Consider the following 15391-nt stretch of genomic DNA (forward strand, 5'->3'; position numbering starts at 1 on the left):
AACCATACATCAATGGAAAGCTTATCTATTCGTCTTTTATAAATCTCAATTTCGGAAATTTGACCCTTATGACTGGTTTTGTGGTCCAGGGTCACATATATGACAATATTTACAGTATTTCACCAGCAATATATATAATTCTGATATATAATGATTAATTAAATGCAATGATGGTTAATATGATGCACATAATTGTTAAATCAAACAAGCACTCAAATTCACAAAATAATACTAATAATACATTTAAATAATACAAAGTTTTTACTATGATTAACAAAGCTGTCTTTTGGAGCAAACTGTATTTCTGTTAATGGGCCAACCAAGCATACATATTGGCTGATGTTTAGATTTTGGGCACAATAAGCAGCAAAAAAAAAAAAAATGCTCAGTTGTGTTTATTGCATTGTGCGTATAAGGAGATACTATAGTAAAGGATGCAACCACATACACTATAGTCAGTGTGGACTTTAGACATGATGAACTAGCATCATAAATGAGTCATAGACTGTAATCTAGACAGCACAAGCAGGTTCAGTTACAGTTGGGAACATGCATCCTACACAGATCCTCCTTCAGCCACCACCAACCTGTGTTTAACACACCTGCACCTTCAAATAATTGACTTTTCTGCTGTTTTACCTAACCCAGCCATGACTGGGAAGCACTGAGGCACCTCAGCACCTCAGCACACTGCCCTCGGTCGGTGAGAATCCTCACTGCATGCGGGCAGAGCAGTATAGCAGCGCTCTCTGGCTCCTCTCATCTCATTCTCTAGAAGATGGCGGACTGCGCTTCACTGTTAGATGAGGAGCTCTCTTCATTTGTCTTCAATTACTTGACTGAAAACTCCGGCAGCCAGGTAAGCCATGCACCATTTCTGATAGAGCAGAAGCGTGGCTGTTTTTCCCTGGGTGCATTTTTGCACGTTACTGTCTGTGGCGCGATATACTTGCATCAGTTCATCGATGCTGTCATGAGCGTCTCAGCCGGCGTCTGGAGTCCCTGATGTCTGCGCTTCACGTGGAGTTCACAGGAAATCGTGCATAGATGCGAAAAGTGACTTATAGACGAATATTGTACAGATAATCGTTCTTTTGAAGTCTGCGTTCGAGGGCTAGCGATTAGGGGAAGGTTAGTAACTTCACCAGCGGAACAGAATGAGTTCAAATGTGTTCATCAGTTTGCCAAAAAAAAAAAAAAAAAAAATCACACCAATTTCCCGGTGTGTGTGTGTGTGTGTGACACGTGGGTGCTTTGGTGAACTTGACTTTAAGTTGCTTGCTGGTCCCTTGTAGTTTTAATATATAACGAAAGCGTTCCGAGTTCATTTGCAAGGCAGATACAAAGTAATATAGATTAAGTAATCTGTGGGGTTTTTCAGGTGTGTATTTTCTCAGTCTTTAGGCTATGCATTGCGTAATTGTTAGTCGGTGTAGATGTTACTACTATTAATGCAGTTATTAAGTGCGATCAGTGTTTGTATAATTAATATTCATACCTGGCCTGCTTTTTTGAGATTAAAAAAAAAAAAAAACCTGTAAACCGAATGCATTACATCACTTATAAAGTTGAGAAACTGATACGCAGCACTGTAGGCAAATACCAAATGTATACTTATATATCTGTGCAATATAATGTAGAGGTCGGACTCTTTACTCAATTGACGAAATGTATTGTTTTCGTAAGCGTTTGCGTAACTGTTACAAAACGAGCTTGATGCTAATTGGAAGTAGTCAAACGATCTCTGCATCATGTGACAGTGTGTGCTGTTGATATTAATAAATAAAAAGCTGTGCATTTCGTGCTTGTCATGTCAAACAGGCTGTTGTCGCACCGCAAAGTGTTTATTTATAGATACAATACGCGTAGAATAGGGAGTTACAATTTAACGCTTAAAAAGCCTAACGTTACTTTGAAACATACGGATGCTGGAATAATACACTTAGGAGAAAGATGAGGTTAAGAATACATGAATTTAGTATTTCAAATTCAAAAACTGCCACATGCTAGTAGTTCAAGTATAATTTTTGTATCATAGTCGATTGTGCATGTTTACAAATCGCGCTCCGTTTACTTTGTGTCAGGTGTCACTGAAAGGTAGCCTTCTTAAAACATGTGAACGCTCGCTGCTGTTTGTCCTTTGTCCTTGTGTCAGCGGGAATATTGTAAGCGCTGTAAATGTGGTTGAGAGCTCGCTGTCTGGTCAGTGTAATAGTACTCCATCCTCGTGACTCTGGAGTTACAGAACAGAGTTACTGCAGTCATGTGCTCTTCGCCGTTGAACGTAGTAAAATGAACGGAAGGCGGGGCCACTGACGCGCGTGCATGTGACTGACTGACTGCCGCTGCGCAAAGTGGAGCAGCTCAGATCACGACTAATAATTCACCATCCACTCTAGGAGCATCTCGCCTTTTTCATTTAGAAACCGTGTTTACATTCATGCAAAATAAAAAAATAAAATGCCATTCTTTATACGCATTCATTCGTATAAACAATTGGATTTAGACTGTATATTTAATCTCCAAAAATCCCTATCCAGTACGCATTCCCTGTTTTGTATTACGCGGAGAAATGTGAAGAGCATCTCCCACTTATTATACAAGTAGAATATAGAGTATTGCTTTTATTGACAAAGAATATTGATTTGAGTTTAAATTACTGTATGAGCTGTAACAGAATTGACAAATAGCTATTGATTTGCGATCATGTCGGGTTGTTACACGTATTAAATTGTTGCGATTATTTATCATGTGATTGAAACGAGTAAGAATATTTGGCTGCAGAATGCTGTGATTGACCAATCAGAATCAAGAGCTGTGCTAATTGTAGATTGTTTTTGTACTGTATTTACTTGAAGTGCACTCTCAAATATGACTTAAAAAAGTGCATTGATGCTGATAATGTCAGAATAGCCACCTAACAGCCAATTACTCGGCCTGTCAGTCTATCACTAGTGCTATGAGAAAAAAGACCTTCGTGGCATTCCAGTTTCAGTTCCCCCCTCACTGCATCCTTATATTCTGCTGTTGACATTTACGCATTCACTGCATGAAATCCTAACATATAAAGGTTTTGAAATCCATCACACTGCACCAGTTCTCAGGCGAGCTCACGGTTGTCGTGATGTGCGGCACTGCAGTACTATGTGTTCAGCTTTCGTGATATGGGCTGAGTCACCTAACTTGACAGAGTCAGGCAAATGTATTTACACCATGAAATGAGTCCCTCAACCCCCAGCTCATGTCAGTCAGCTGTGCCTCCCCTCATTTCCACTCATAATTTTATGCTCGTTTGAAATCATAAATATGCAGGGTTGACATGGTCTTTACAGCGAGTTCAGACAATTGACTCTGTGTCTGCTTGTTTACTGAAGCATTTTCTCTATCATTTGCCTTATCGCTGTGAAGTCGAACCATAAAATCAAATCAGCGCCAATGAAATGATGCTTTAGATGTTCTGGTTGGAATTCACTTGACATCAGATTTGAAGAAATTGCGCATTTTTAGTCTATTCATTTGAAATCCACTGAGAGCGCGAGTAAAACGAGATACCATAAAACATCACAGGAATATAATTTGATTTGGTTTTCACAGAAAGGCTGAAGCTCCGAATGTGGCTCAATAAATTGGCTGCAGCCTCTGGATCGTCAGTTTATGTTTTGCTCTCTTCACTCCAATTACTTTACAGCGCTGTCTCTTGCGTTGCTCAGGGCTCTCTCGTATTTATTAGAAGGGCTGTTTCTTCTCCTGAAGCCCCAGAGGTCCATCATCTGGCTCCTCCATCTCTCTTTGGGGACGTGAGGAAGTCTGGGAATGCTCTGTAACAGATCAATGTCAATTTTGGACTGAAAGGGATAGACTGTGGAAAGACAGGGCCTTGATATCAATAATGTACCCATACTAATCCATCATCAGCTAAGAGCTCAGCTGGCATCAAAGGTTAAAAAAACCCCTTCATTGAGTTGTCTGGCCATGGGACCAACGGTAGGATGTTTTCTGTAACTATAGTCCTTAGTCTGCTGTAACATAAACTCTCTTAAATAGATTATCTGGATGACGATCTATAGATGTACATTCACTTTAGTGTGGTCTGTAATTGACACCCATGCTCATTACATTAGCATTTATGTACACCGTTCTGCAGTGAAACCCAAAAATAAGAAAAAAAATTGTGCATGTTTTCTTCTGTGGAACGCAAAAGGAGAAATTTCCTAGTTCCTGGTCTTTTTAGTGTGATGATTGAGTAGCTGTTTGAGTTTAGGTGTTTTTGTTGTGTCATAATGTTTTGTTGAAAATTGTTCTAGAAGAGAATGCTGTGCAACAGGACTGTAAGACAAGCTCATCGTGAATTGCAGTGTTACATGACTAAGATTTTGATAGCAGCGTTTAAGAGTTTCACAGCAATTCACAAATAGCCATGTTTGTTGCTTGCTACCAAAAACCTTTCCTTCGGTCGTAAGCGAGTAAAGACCCGTTCACACAACGAACGCTATAGCGATAACTGTTTTAGCATGCACACCAACTCTTTAATAGTTATGTTTAATATAAAGGCCTGTTGCTGTTTTGTCATCTGCCTCTTAAAATGCTTGAGCATTTGCTCATTTCTTTAAACTCGGCTGGATTCTGATTCTATATCAAGTTATTATCGTTCATAAGGTGGAAAAAGTGGTTCTGAAATTGATTCCAACAATATTGTTACTCTGTGTTGTTATCGTTATAGTTGTGGTGTGGACTTCACTGTTCTTAGCAATTAAAACCTTATATGTATCGTTATTGTCCTTGGTGATGTGTTGATAGGTTATATATATATATATATATATATATAGGTTATAGCCAGGATATTCTTAAAAAATTCACCTTTTTCTTTCTCAAAATTTCATCTTGTCTTTCCTGGAATAGAGTAATTTACACACGTTTGAGCACAACTTAGTGTGAATAAATGATCAGATTTTTCATTTTTGTTATGGAAGCAGCCATTTAGTTTTATGCTATAGTTTCTCAGTCCACTGTTATCACCTTGGATATGTCTTGGCTAATAGCTCTCATTTTTTAGAGACCGATTAAAGCTTTCACTGCATTTTTATGCAGTATCCTGGAGAAATGCCTCATGCCAGCATTATCATCTTGCTGTTGTTTTATATTACGGTATTAAGTCTCAGCAGTTGCACGCTCTTATTAAAGCTCAAGTGTCCTAATCTGACCTCAGCTGAAGAAAAAAGGAAGTTGCAACCTTTGCATTCTGAGTCATAATGTTATATCTTAATCTCTGAAGCACTCACATGGCACAGATTAGCGTGATATGTGTTTTGATTGGTCTCAGTTGAAGTGGTATAAATCAATGTAGTATGCATGAGATTAGAAGGGGAACTGCAGGAGCCATTTGCATGGTTGCAGGTTGGCCTATATATTTGCAAGCTAAACAAAGTTGCAGGTGTGTTATTCTAATATCAAATCAACCCCCACCTGTACACTGTGTGAAAATAAAAGCACAGAAAGCTTTTTGTGTTAGATTCAGCCTCTCTGGCGAGTGCATTTGGGGATTGTATAACGCACACAGTGTACTTTAGATCAAATGTACCTGGCTATAAAACTCTAGATGTTCTTTATTATCTGGTCCCTGTCTTAGATGACACACACACATCCTAATTGAGGCTGAGAGTGAACTGACTAAAAATCATATCTCAATATTTTTCAGCCTTTCAACGATATTTGATAACTTAGTGTTTATGTATTTGTTCCGAAATTGCTTAAAAGAGTCTCAAATGAATCAGAGTTTTGAATCCACTAAATTGATTCAACCGATTCACGTAAATGAATCTCGTCTACCGACTAAGGAAACTTACTGGCCAAATAAAAAGGCTCGTTAAAATCATTGTTTTATTAACAATTTTACTTCGTTTTATATCACCAGCAATCTGTGATTACATGTCTGAACTATTTTCTTTAATTTAGATAATGCAAGAACTGTGATTCTTGTCCTGTATTCAGGCACGTTGTTTTTCTGAAACTGAGTGTCTTTTGTCTTGGTGAGGGTAAGGAAATAGGAAAAGTAGGAAGGGAGCGTACTAATCTTACCATAGCAACGTGACATCAGGGAAGGGCAAGCTCAGACTGGCAGGCACTCACAGTGGGCAAAAGGGAACATGCAGGCATCATAAAACGCAAGTCTGTGGCTTAACAGCAGGTAACTGAAACACAGACCTGCTGTAGGTGTGCCCTGCTAGCCTACATTTTAAATATGGCAAGTATTCTTCATATTCCTTGTCTATTTAGTTTGATTTGGTGGATACTAATTGGTGGTCATGTGGGTTATAATATGATAATAATTAAGGGCACCTAATGAATGACACGGGTATACAAACGAATCAGCAGGATTATATGAACCCAGGAGAAAACTAGTGCTCTATCTTTAGACCAGCACTCCACTTATTTTCGACCCATTAATAAGCCTTAATTATTTTTGTTTGTATTCTGATGTAGATGCTGGACTAACGCAGGGTTTCAAAAACATAAAAGTGGTCCATGTAATTATGAATAATAAAACTGTTTTGATGTTTGTCATTTGTTAATTAAGCATATATATATATATTCTTGGTTAACAGTTATCTGTATTTAAACATCAGGAATGGACCCACACCTGGTCTTTTTCATGTCACTGTGATGATTGAGTAACTAAGTGTAGATGTTTTTGCTGTGTCATACTTTAGTTGCACATTTTATGCAATGTTAAAGCATTCTAGAAGATCCTGTGCAACAGGACTGTGAGACAAACTCATTAGGAACTGCAATCTGTGATGTGCGTTAATAAGCATTTGACAAGCAATTAAAGAGACTCCCAGCAATTAAACAAAAAAAGTTTGTTACTTGGAAGAATCTTTAATTCAGTTGAAAGAGATGAAAGAGCCAACCAAAGTCTGAGAAGGCTGTTGGCTCCCATGACCGCAACAACAATACACAGTGTTCCTTCACAGAACGTTCTGGCTTGAGACAGAAACCAATCCAAAAGAGCCTGTTCATCGACTCCTGGTCCTTTTGTAATACAGCGAGCACCTGACTCTTGAAAACCCATAAGAAAACTTGAGTTTCACCAGCATCTCAAAACATGCACTCTGTGACAATGACCTAATTCAAACCTTTGGTTTGGCAAGCTTTGCCCACTTTTGACTGCTGTTCTGGAGATTGTCAGTCTTGGGCAATTTCAGCTGTCTGTGTTAGTAGTTGAACTGCGTGACCTTAATACACAGTCCATTTTATTCACCTTTCCATTCTCGCTCTGTGAACTGAACTTATGTCTATGTCTTGTTCTGATGCCGCAGCGATTATTAGCACTCCTCCCTGCTGTTTCACCTGAACCCACCCCTCCTACACATTCCGGTTTGTTTTCAACGTGTCAAACGTGGGTACAAAGACTGTTTTGAAACACTAGCATTCTTTTCACTAGTGAGGACTTGCAAATGATTGGATTGTAGACACTCCCAAACGGGTGCCAGAAATGTCTAAATAAGGAGTGAGCGTTATGATGTAATCTATGTGAAAGCAGGAACAGCAAAAAATAATAAATAAATGAATATAAAATGTGTGTATACTGTGTGTGTGTGTGTGTGTGTGTGTGTGTGTGTGTATACATACAAACATATATTAGGGGCTGAAGAAATGATTAATTGCAAATAAAATCCAAATAAAAGTGTGTGTTTACATAATATACGTGTGTGAACTGTGGATATTTGTTATGTATATATAAATACACACACATGTATGTATATATTTAAGAAAAATGTTATATTTACATATAATATAAATTCTATATATATATATACGTGTGTGTGTGTGTTTATATATACATAATGAATATAAACAATTCACACATGCATATTATGTAAACACAAACTTTTATTTGGATATATGTATTATTTACCATTTAAAATATAAAAACATGCTTAAAATGACAAATTGACTAGAGAAATGACTGCATAATATATTTTCATAATGTACTTTTCAGAGAATCTATCTTTAATACAAGTGTATTTGGTCTTACAGCACTGACTTAAGTATAAATGAGAAAATATCTGCAAGTGCAGATCTCAGTATCTGAGGCAGTGTTGATTCTCAAGTAAAGTTAACTTGTTATAAGAATTTTCACTGTCAGTGCTATGGCAACTATGCTACTAAATAATTACCAGATCCAGGGTACATGGAATTTGCATGATACCATGTCTAAAAATATTGCACTACTGTTAGTGAATGGATGGCTGAATTTTAGAGGCCTACAAGATGATGTTTGTTAAATTTTGACTTGCAGCATGGTTCCCTGATATGAATGATAAATTCACAGTTCCTCCATTTACATGCACAGTTATACAGTGATTGTCTAGGCAACGGTGTAGTGTCCATCTGTGGCTTAGGCAGCCCTTCTCAATCAGACAGAGTGAGATAAACTATCTAAGACAAGCTCTGGATACAGTAGTTGTTCATTGCCACAGGGCAAAATATCAGCAATCGCTAGAGAAAAGTCAGTTTTATTCTATGTCAAACGCATGAATTCTACCCACCTATACAGAATGTGTTTCCCCCTTTTCCATTAGCCAATTCATGTACTTTCGCAGTACTCTATGTGCTTTTCAGAGTCTCCCCTGATGCGGCGCAGCTGTGTGTGACCCTGTTTCTAGACTCTGTGCCTGGACGAAAGCAGGAGTAATCTCAATGGGTTACATTAGCATTTTCATTACAGTCATTTGAATATTTGCTTTGCCTTTATGATACCACTGCACCAGATTCATGTGGAGGATTTGGTTACCTAACCTCTCGAGGAGCTCAAACCCATGTCATTTTGGGCCCTAAGTATGAAATATCAGGTGTGAACCAGATCTACATTTAGTAATATGAAGTTTACATATTACACGTCATATTTTCACATCACGGATGAAGCAGAAGTCTGAGTTCTTTCTCTCATGAGGAAGACAAACATTGCTGGAGGTTCATGGAGGAAGTTAACCTGCCCGTGATGGGTTATTGATTTCTTTGAATGTATTTCCCTCAGGTTATTTCACCCAAAGAAAACAGTTCACCCTCAGATGCTCTTTTTGTGACAGGTCTCTAAATGTGTTTTCTTCTTTTATACTTTTGGTCTTCAGACAGGCTTTGCAGATTTCACAATGCAACATTTGTGTTGCAGATTCATGCTTTAAGCTACATCTTTAAAGCGGAAATCCGAGTTTTTAAATGCCCACGGACTCTGGCAGCCAGCATGATGGCATACAAGAGCCCAATCACATGACAGGGGACAGTTGCCAACTGGTGGTAGCTCATATAATCCTGCCTACTTAGAAGTCGGGTCATGGAGGGGTTGTAGTGATGGCCTTTCATGTGAAGTGTACAGCTTTGTTTTGCTGGCGTCACAACAGAATTGTCTTTTGCTTTTGGAGTGACTGGAATGTTTTTGGGGGCGTCTCTTACGGAAGGGTCATTAGGATGGGTGAGGGACACTAGAGTATTTGTTTCTTCAAGACACACAAGCCGGGATTGTTGGGGACCTAAAGGAGTTTTCGTTCTCGCCTTCACAGAGCTGTCAAACATCAGACAGTTGCCCACACATTAACTCTGGCTGTCTGGACGGACTTAAAGACAACACTAAAATGATTCTAATGAGCGTCTGTTTAAAAATATACGAGTATAAAAATGTATGTCTAATTGCATGGGCAGGAAGCGTCTGTGTGCAAATGAATGCTAAAAACGCCACCCTGTTTTCCAATTGCAGAGCTCTTGACTCGTATAAGTGCATCCTACAATTCCTGACGCCCACTAATTCACAATGACAGAAAGCCTAAAGATGTAAACTCCCACTCGCTTCCACAAATACATCAAGTTGCTCTTAAGGTGACACAGATCTTTCCTGATTTAAGCGGCACCTTTCGGTGGAGCATCCGTGGGGCTGGAGGGGCTGTTTTGCTTTCATTACAGTGTGTAACACACATTAATATGTAAAGCCTACACAGGGGTTTGGTATCAGACACTGCTTTTCTTGCATTAAAAGCACATAGGGAGAGGAGAATAGACATGCACAGTTCACTGCTATCAGTGGAAGGTGCCTGAGGGAGCCATTAGCAGAATGGCTTGGCTGTTAGTGCCAGAGAAGATGCGCCCAAGAGGTCCACCTCAGCTGGGGCCGACCGGAACACCGGTTGTACGCAGAGGACGACTAGTCTGTGCGGTGACGATGGGAGCTGCGGCTGGGTGTGGTAATCTGCTGATGAGTGGGGTGATATAGTAAGGAGGCCTTGGAGATGATTACTCACAGGCCATTTCTACTCGCGTGGCACAAAGTCCCAGAGGGCTTTCACAACACGATGCTGCTTTGCAACCTCTCTTATCTCTTATATGGACGTGGGAAAGAGTCCACATTATTGTTACTACATGTTCAAACACAAGCTGTGAGTTGTAAACAGAGTGAAATAGATGCGGGGCCCTGTGATTTCCGCGATGTGGAAAACGTGGACGGAATCGCGGAATCCAGTCGTAAAAACTGAATTTTAATGTATAACGGAATGTCACAGAATTTTGGAAGAATAAATAAAAATTTGGTCAGAACACTTAAATCAAAAGGCGATATAGACTAGTGTCTGTGAATATTAAGCCTTAAAAGTACTATTTAAATATGAATCCTGCATGTTCTGTGTGTCTCTGTGTGAATGAAAACATACTGTGTTTTCTGCTGCCTCAATATATCAGTACATGAACACAAACATTGTTTCTAGAACTGCTCTGAGAGTCATTTCATGAGCATTTTACAGTTTCTTATGAAAAAAACTATTGTCATATCATATACCATCAGAAACTTAAAGGTCTTCACAGCAACCCGTCAAAATCCCCGTCAGTTCGAAAACTGTGATAGAGATATATCTCTTAATGTAATGATAGGACTGCTACTACTAATAAAATTATTAACACATTATTTTTAAAGAACATTTACCCCAAAAAATATTCTGAAAAAAAAAGAACTAAATAAAAGTATATATATATATATATATATATATATGAAACATACAATGAAATTGGAATGGAATCCAGAAAATTAATGGATAACACAGAATTTGGTAAAAATAAAACTGAATATGAGAAAAAAATAAAATGTATTTTAAACATGTAATTTTGTTAAACTTTTAATAAATTGCTGTTGAATTGTGTAAGGTTCATGATTTTAATTAATGGCTTTTTGATTATTTTAATATAACCATTAAAACAGAGTCTAGAAAACTTCCACTAACCGGATTTCATAGGGCACTATAGATGCAATGTGAGACCTTTATATGAAGAAACATGGACAGGGAAGTTGAAAAACTCAATTTTCTTGGGTCATTCAGACGTTGACACTTGCTGCTGCTCTAATTACCCCAGCGTGAGCAATCCAGACGACCACAGATTTAGTCTTGTTTGGAAAAATTTCCCACTGGATGTCCAATCAGGTGAACGTGAGGTCAGTCAGTCATTAGACGGAAGGGATGCACCTCGCAGCCGTCTTGTATTATTTACTGCGAGCTTTAGGGGCGTCTGCAGCTTTCGTCGCAAAGCCTGATCCAGTTTGAACCTGCCTGTCAGAGATTTACTGCAGAGCTTTGGAAAATGGCAAAGTTTTACACGGTTTTGTGGTTATGAGAAGAGGGAGATGGACATTTCCCATCCCCTCCAGGGTCAGGTTCTTTTCAAGGCTGAATTATCATCGTTTTTCAGACGTGAGCTCGGGATGAAAAGGGACGTCACTGAATGAGGGGGGCAGATGCATCAAAAAGAACAGGTGTTTCATAGCCCTTCGACTTTTGTCTGGCAGATTATATTTACATGTGTTATGGCTCCCTATAGCAGGATGTAATCTGGCGTGATTGAATTTGAAGGCGCGGATTGGGACAACAGAGCAGGGAATTGGTTGTTTGTGGAAACTCAAAAGACCGTCCCCTTTGATCAGACAGCTGTGAAGTTCAAAGTACCCCTGCTCGTACGGAGGAGCACATGTGCTTTTGCACACGATTAGATAGCAGATGCATCGATAGAACATAACGCTTATCATCTGCGTCTGTTTTCGAGCCCATTGACGCAATGTTTCTTGGATTTCACCTTCTCCCGTGAGGCTCTGGAGTTGTCGCTTTGAGAAACGAATGCTCTTTGTCTCTATTTGACTCAATCCAGTACTTATTCCTAATATGGTGCTGTGTGAACTCCAAAGTCACATGCACGCCGACCACACAGATCAGTGACATTGCTGTTTCAACAGGACTGTTTGTCTGTATAAACAAGTTTTCGGCACTGATCTCTTCCCCCCTAGTTTTAACACTAACTTAACAGATAGTTTGCTTTTGCAGACAGATGTATATGTTTACTAAATTGATGTTTGTACTTAACCTTTAGCCTCTTCTAGTAATGTCTAAAGAGAATTTTAATAGGAACTGTTTAAATAGTCATTTAGCACCTGTTCAGAGAGGATAACAGCCAATTTAGGCAAAGACTAGTGTAATGCCTATTGCTTCCTAACCCCATGAACTGCTAGAGCTTAACCACTAAGCACTGGTTATCTCCTAACATTTGGTTAATCTTCCTTTACAACTTCTATTTTGATCGATTCTTCTTGACCCTTTGCCCACTTTGCAAAGTAAGGCAAATAAGCATGCTACTTTGTTTTTATACATTTGATACATTGCACTCTATGCTGCATCTAGGAAAATTCTCCTCAGTTGTCTGAGGTGAAGATGGGTTAGGCAGCCCTCCTCCCCTTCTCTTCCCCCCAGGCGTCCGTGGTGCCTCGGGGAGCGCATCTCTCCGCATCTCTCGCTAATGAAAAGCACCCAAATGTCACTCGCAGCCACCGAAAATAAACGGATGCAGGCCGATCGCCATCGAGAACGGCACAACGGCCTCCTGAAACAGGCAGATTGTCAAGCGCCGTGCTTCATTTCATCCGTTATCACTTAGATGCAGACACTGCAAGCGAGCTGTGGCCAGGAATCATTGTGGCTGGGTTGGGAATCTTAGGGCTGTAACTCAAGTCACGAGTGTGTAAATTACGTGCAAATTTGTTTACATGTTGACCACATCCCCTGTTCGTTGAGGGTCTTGCGGCGAGCAGGTGGAGGGCTGTATTGTGGGCATGTGGTGATTTACCAGGTTGAGATGATGAGTGCAGTACTAGCAGAGGTGAGTAATGACCTGGCAGCTCGGTGATGATGTGTCACAGAGGCATTCCTCAAGTTGTGTTTGGCTCCCAAGGACATCTCTGCTGATTGTGCTGGCAGAAGCCCAGCTTACACGTTGGCAAGTAGCCGGGGGGCTTGTGTTTGAGGGCTTGTCATTTGAGCATACTTTCAAATGAAATCTCTCCTGCTGTGCACAGTTTCTAGCTCAAATGACACAACATGTTCGCTCACAGCTAGTGTTTAAATAAAGTAATATTGTGAAAAGATTTCCTACACAATCATATATGCATTGTGGTTGGTAAGCTAAAGTAATTACAGCAACAGGTTAGTAAATCCTGGTTTGAGACAGGTGCTAAGATGTCCCGAAATGGCAGTTACAGATCGTAAAGGATTAGCTACGAGTTTGGCATAGTGCGTGAGTGACAGGATTCATTGTGGACAGGGAGTGGGAGTGTGGGCAGAGTCATAGATTCTGTTGCGTGTCAACGGACCAGACCTTGACAGGCATAAATAGCACGCGCTCAGGAGGAAAGAACAGCATCTGTTATGACCTTGTGGCATTCACCAAACATGGCAGCCGCTGGATTTATTGCACACAAAGTACTTAACACTTTTGCTGTATGTCTGTTTATATGTGCACGTCTTACGTCTCGGGTTGGAAAACGAGTATTCTTAAATTGAAATAAAAAATAATAAAACTTATATTAAGCAAACTTTTAAATCATCTTAAGGCAATGACGTTTCGTTTCTCACAGTATCTATTCCTTACAAGTTCTCAAACGTTTGATGAAATCATTGAGTGGAATCTGAACCATAACAGTTACTTTTTTGCGGTTCCTATCCCTACTTTTGTGTCTTGTGTTACAGTCTGTGTTATCTGCATTTGTTCATCATGAGATTCAAAGCCATTCTTGCATTGTTAGCAAAAAACTGCTGACATATTTTAGAATTATTACTTCCGACTTTGAAGATACGGATACGATAGTGACCAAAGGTCTGAAGAGATAGCACGAACAAAGGTTGGAAAGTGAAAGCAAATGAATACTGTTAACGCTGCAGATTTTTTTGCATTTTTAAAGGATGCGAGCCTCCTCAGATGACTGTTGACATGGCCATCACTTAACTGAGTGAATTGCAGCTCAGGAACTGATGAAGTAATGAAGCTCACCAGTGGCTTTTTGAGGAAAGGGGTCGTATGGCTGCAAGAGGATAGCGGCAGGCCTCAGATGCCTGGAAGGGCACTTTACTTAATTAAATGCTTCTATAATGAAATAACCATTCAACATTACAACTGTGATGGGTGTTCAAACCAACACAGAGGAAATATTGAGTAATTCGATCATAGCTTAGTGTTTTATGCAGTTCATATTTCTACATTTCAGTCATTTATGGCCACGGTAATTACAGAGTCATTTGGTGCATTATCAGCTGCTCTAATGCATATTCTGGCCTTAAGTTCTGTTTTCTTCTATTAAGGGCTCTCCAGGCACTCTCCATCCATTTCACTGTCTAATTAACTTCGTTTTTCAGGTGTAACAATGTGTTAATATTCATTAAGTGACTTCCAATGGAGTAATTGATAATCATGATGGAGGACGAGATTAAAGAATGGCATCAACCGAGGATTTGTTTTGGCTCATGTCCAGAGAGACTACGGTGGGAAGAGGAGATGACGTGTTTGTGAGATCCTCATACAATGAATCTGGGCCGTACAAGTGTAATAGGTCTTGGGGGAAGAGGAACACTTTCTCAAGACTCTTACCAGACGGCGGAAGGACAGGTAATGCGGATCTGGCTGCCACGCGACAGAGCACATGCCGCCCTTGCACTGTGTTTGCCCTCGACGCTTTGTGTGCATCAGCAGAATTTTGGTAGGTGATGTCCCGCTTTGGGCTGGGAGCCCAAAAGGGAATCTGGAGTCACCTCAGGCGACAGCTGTCTGTTAGACACAAGCGCTGCAGATAGCAGCTCACAAACTGCCTCTGTGATGCCGAAGAGAGAGCAGAGGATTGGAGATGTGGGGGAAAAAGGAAAAGCGAGAGAACGGAAGCAGTGAGCTGTGAAAGAACAAACGTGATGCACCTTGTAATGGTGCCGAGATAGAGTGAGAGAGAAAAAAATTGTCCATAGAAAGCATCCAGCTTTTGCTTTGGCCTACTTGCTTCTCTATTTGCTGATGCTCTGATCTCTCTTTTCTTTTAGCATTTGCTCTT

At 39.9% G+C, this 15391-nt stretch overlaps 1 protein-coding gene across 2 annotated transcripts in view; it reads left to right on the forward strand.

Annotated features, from left to right (window-relative positions):
- Positions 1 to 385: 385 nt before the first annotated feature.
- Positions 386 to 15391, forward strand: part of ppargc1b (peroxisome proliferator-activated receptor gamma, coactivator 1 beta) — a 45740-nt gene continuing 30734 nt past the window's right edge. The window contains exon 1 of one of the 2 annotated variants that reach the window (XM_058797818.1): positions 386 to 859. In XM_058797818.1, the coding sequence (XP_058653801.1) occupies positions 779 to 859 (81 nt within the window). In that variant the 5' untranslated portion in view covers positions 386 to 778. The remainder of the gene's footprint in view (positions 860 to 15391) is intronic. The other variant, XM_058797817.1, reaches the window with a different exon arrangement.

This window comes from Onychostoma macrolepis, chromosome 14 (genome assembly GCF_012432095.1).
Source record: "Onychostoma macrolepis isolate SWU-2019 chromosome 14, ASM1243209v1, whole genome shotgun sequence".
In the NCBI taxonomy this organism is placed as follows: Eukaryota; Metazoa; Chordata; class Actinopteri; order Cypriniformes; family Cyprinidae; genus Onychostoma; species Onychostoma macrolepis.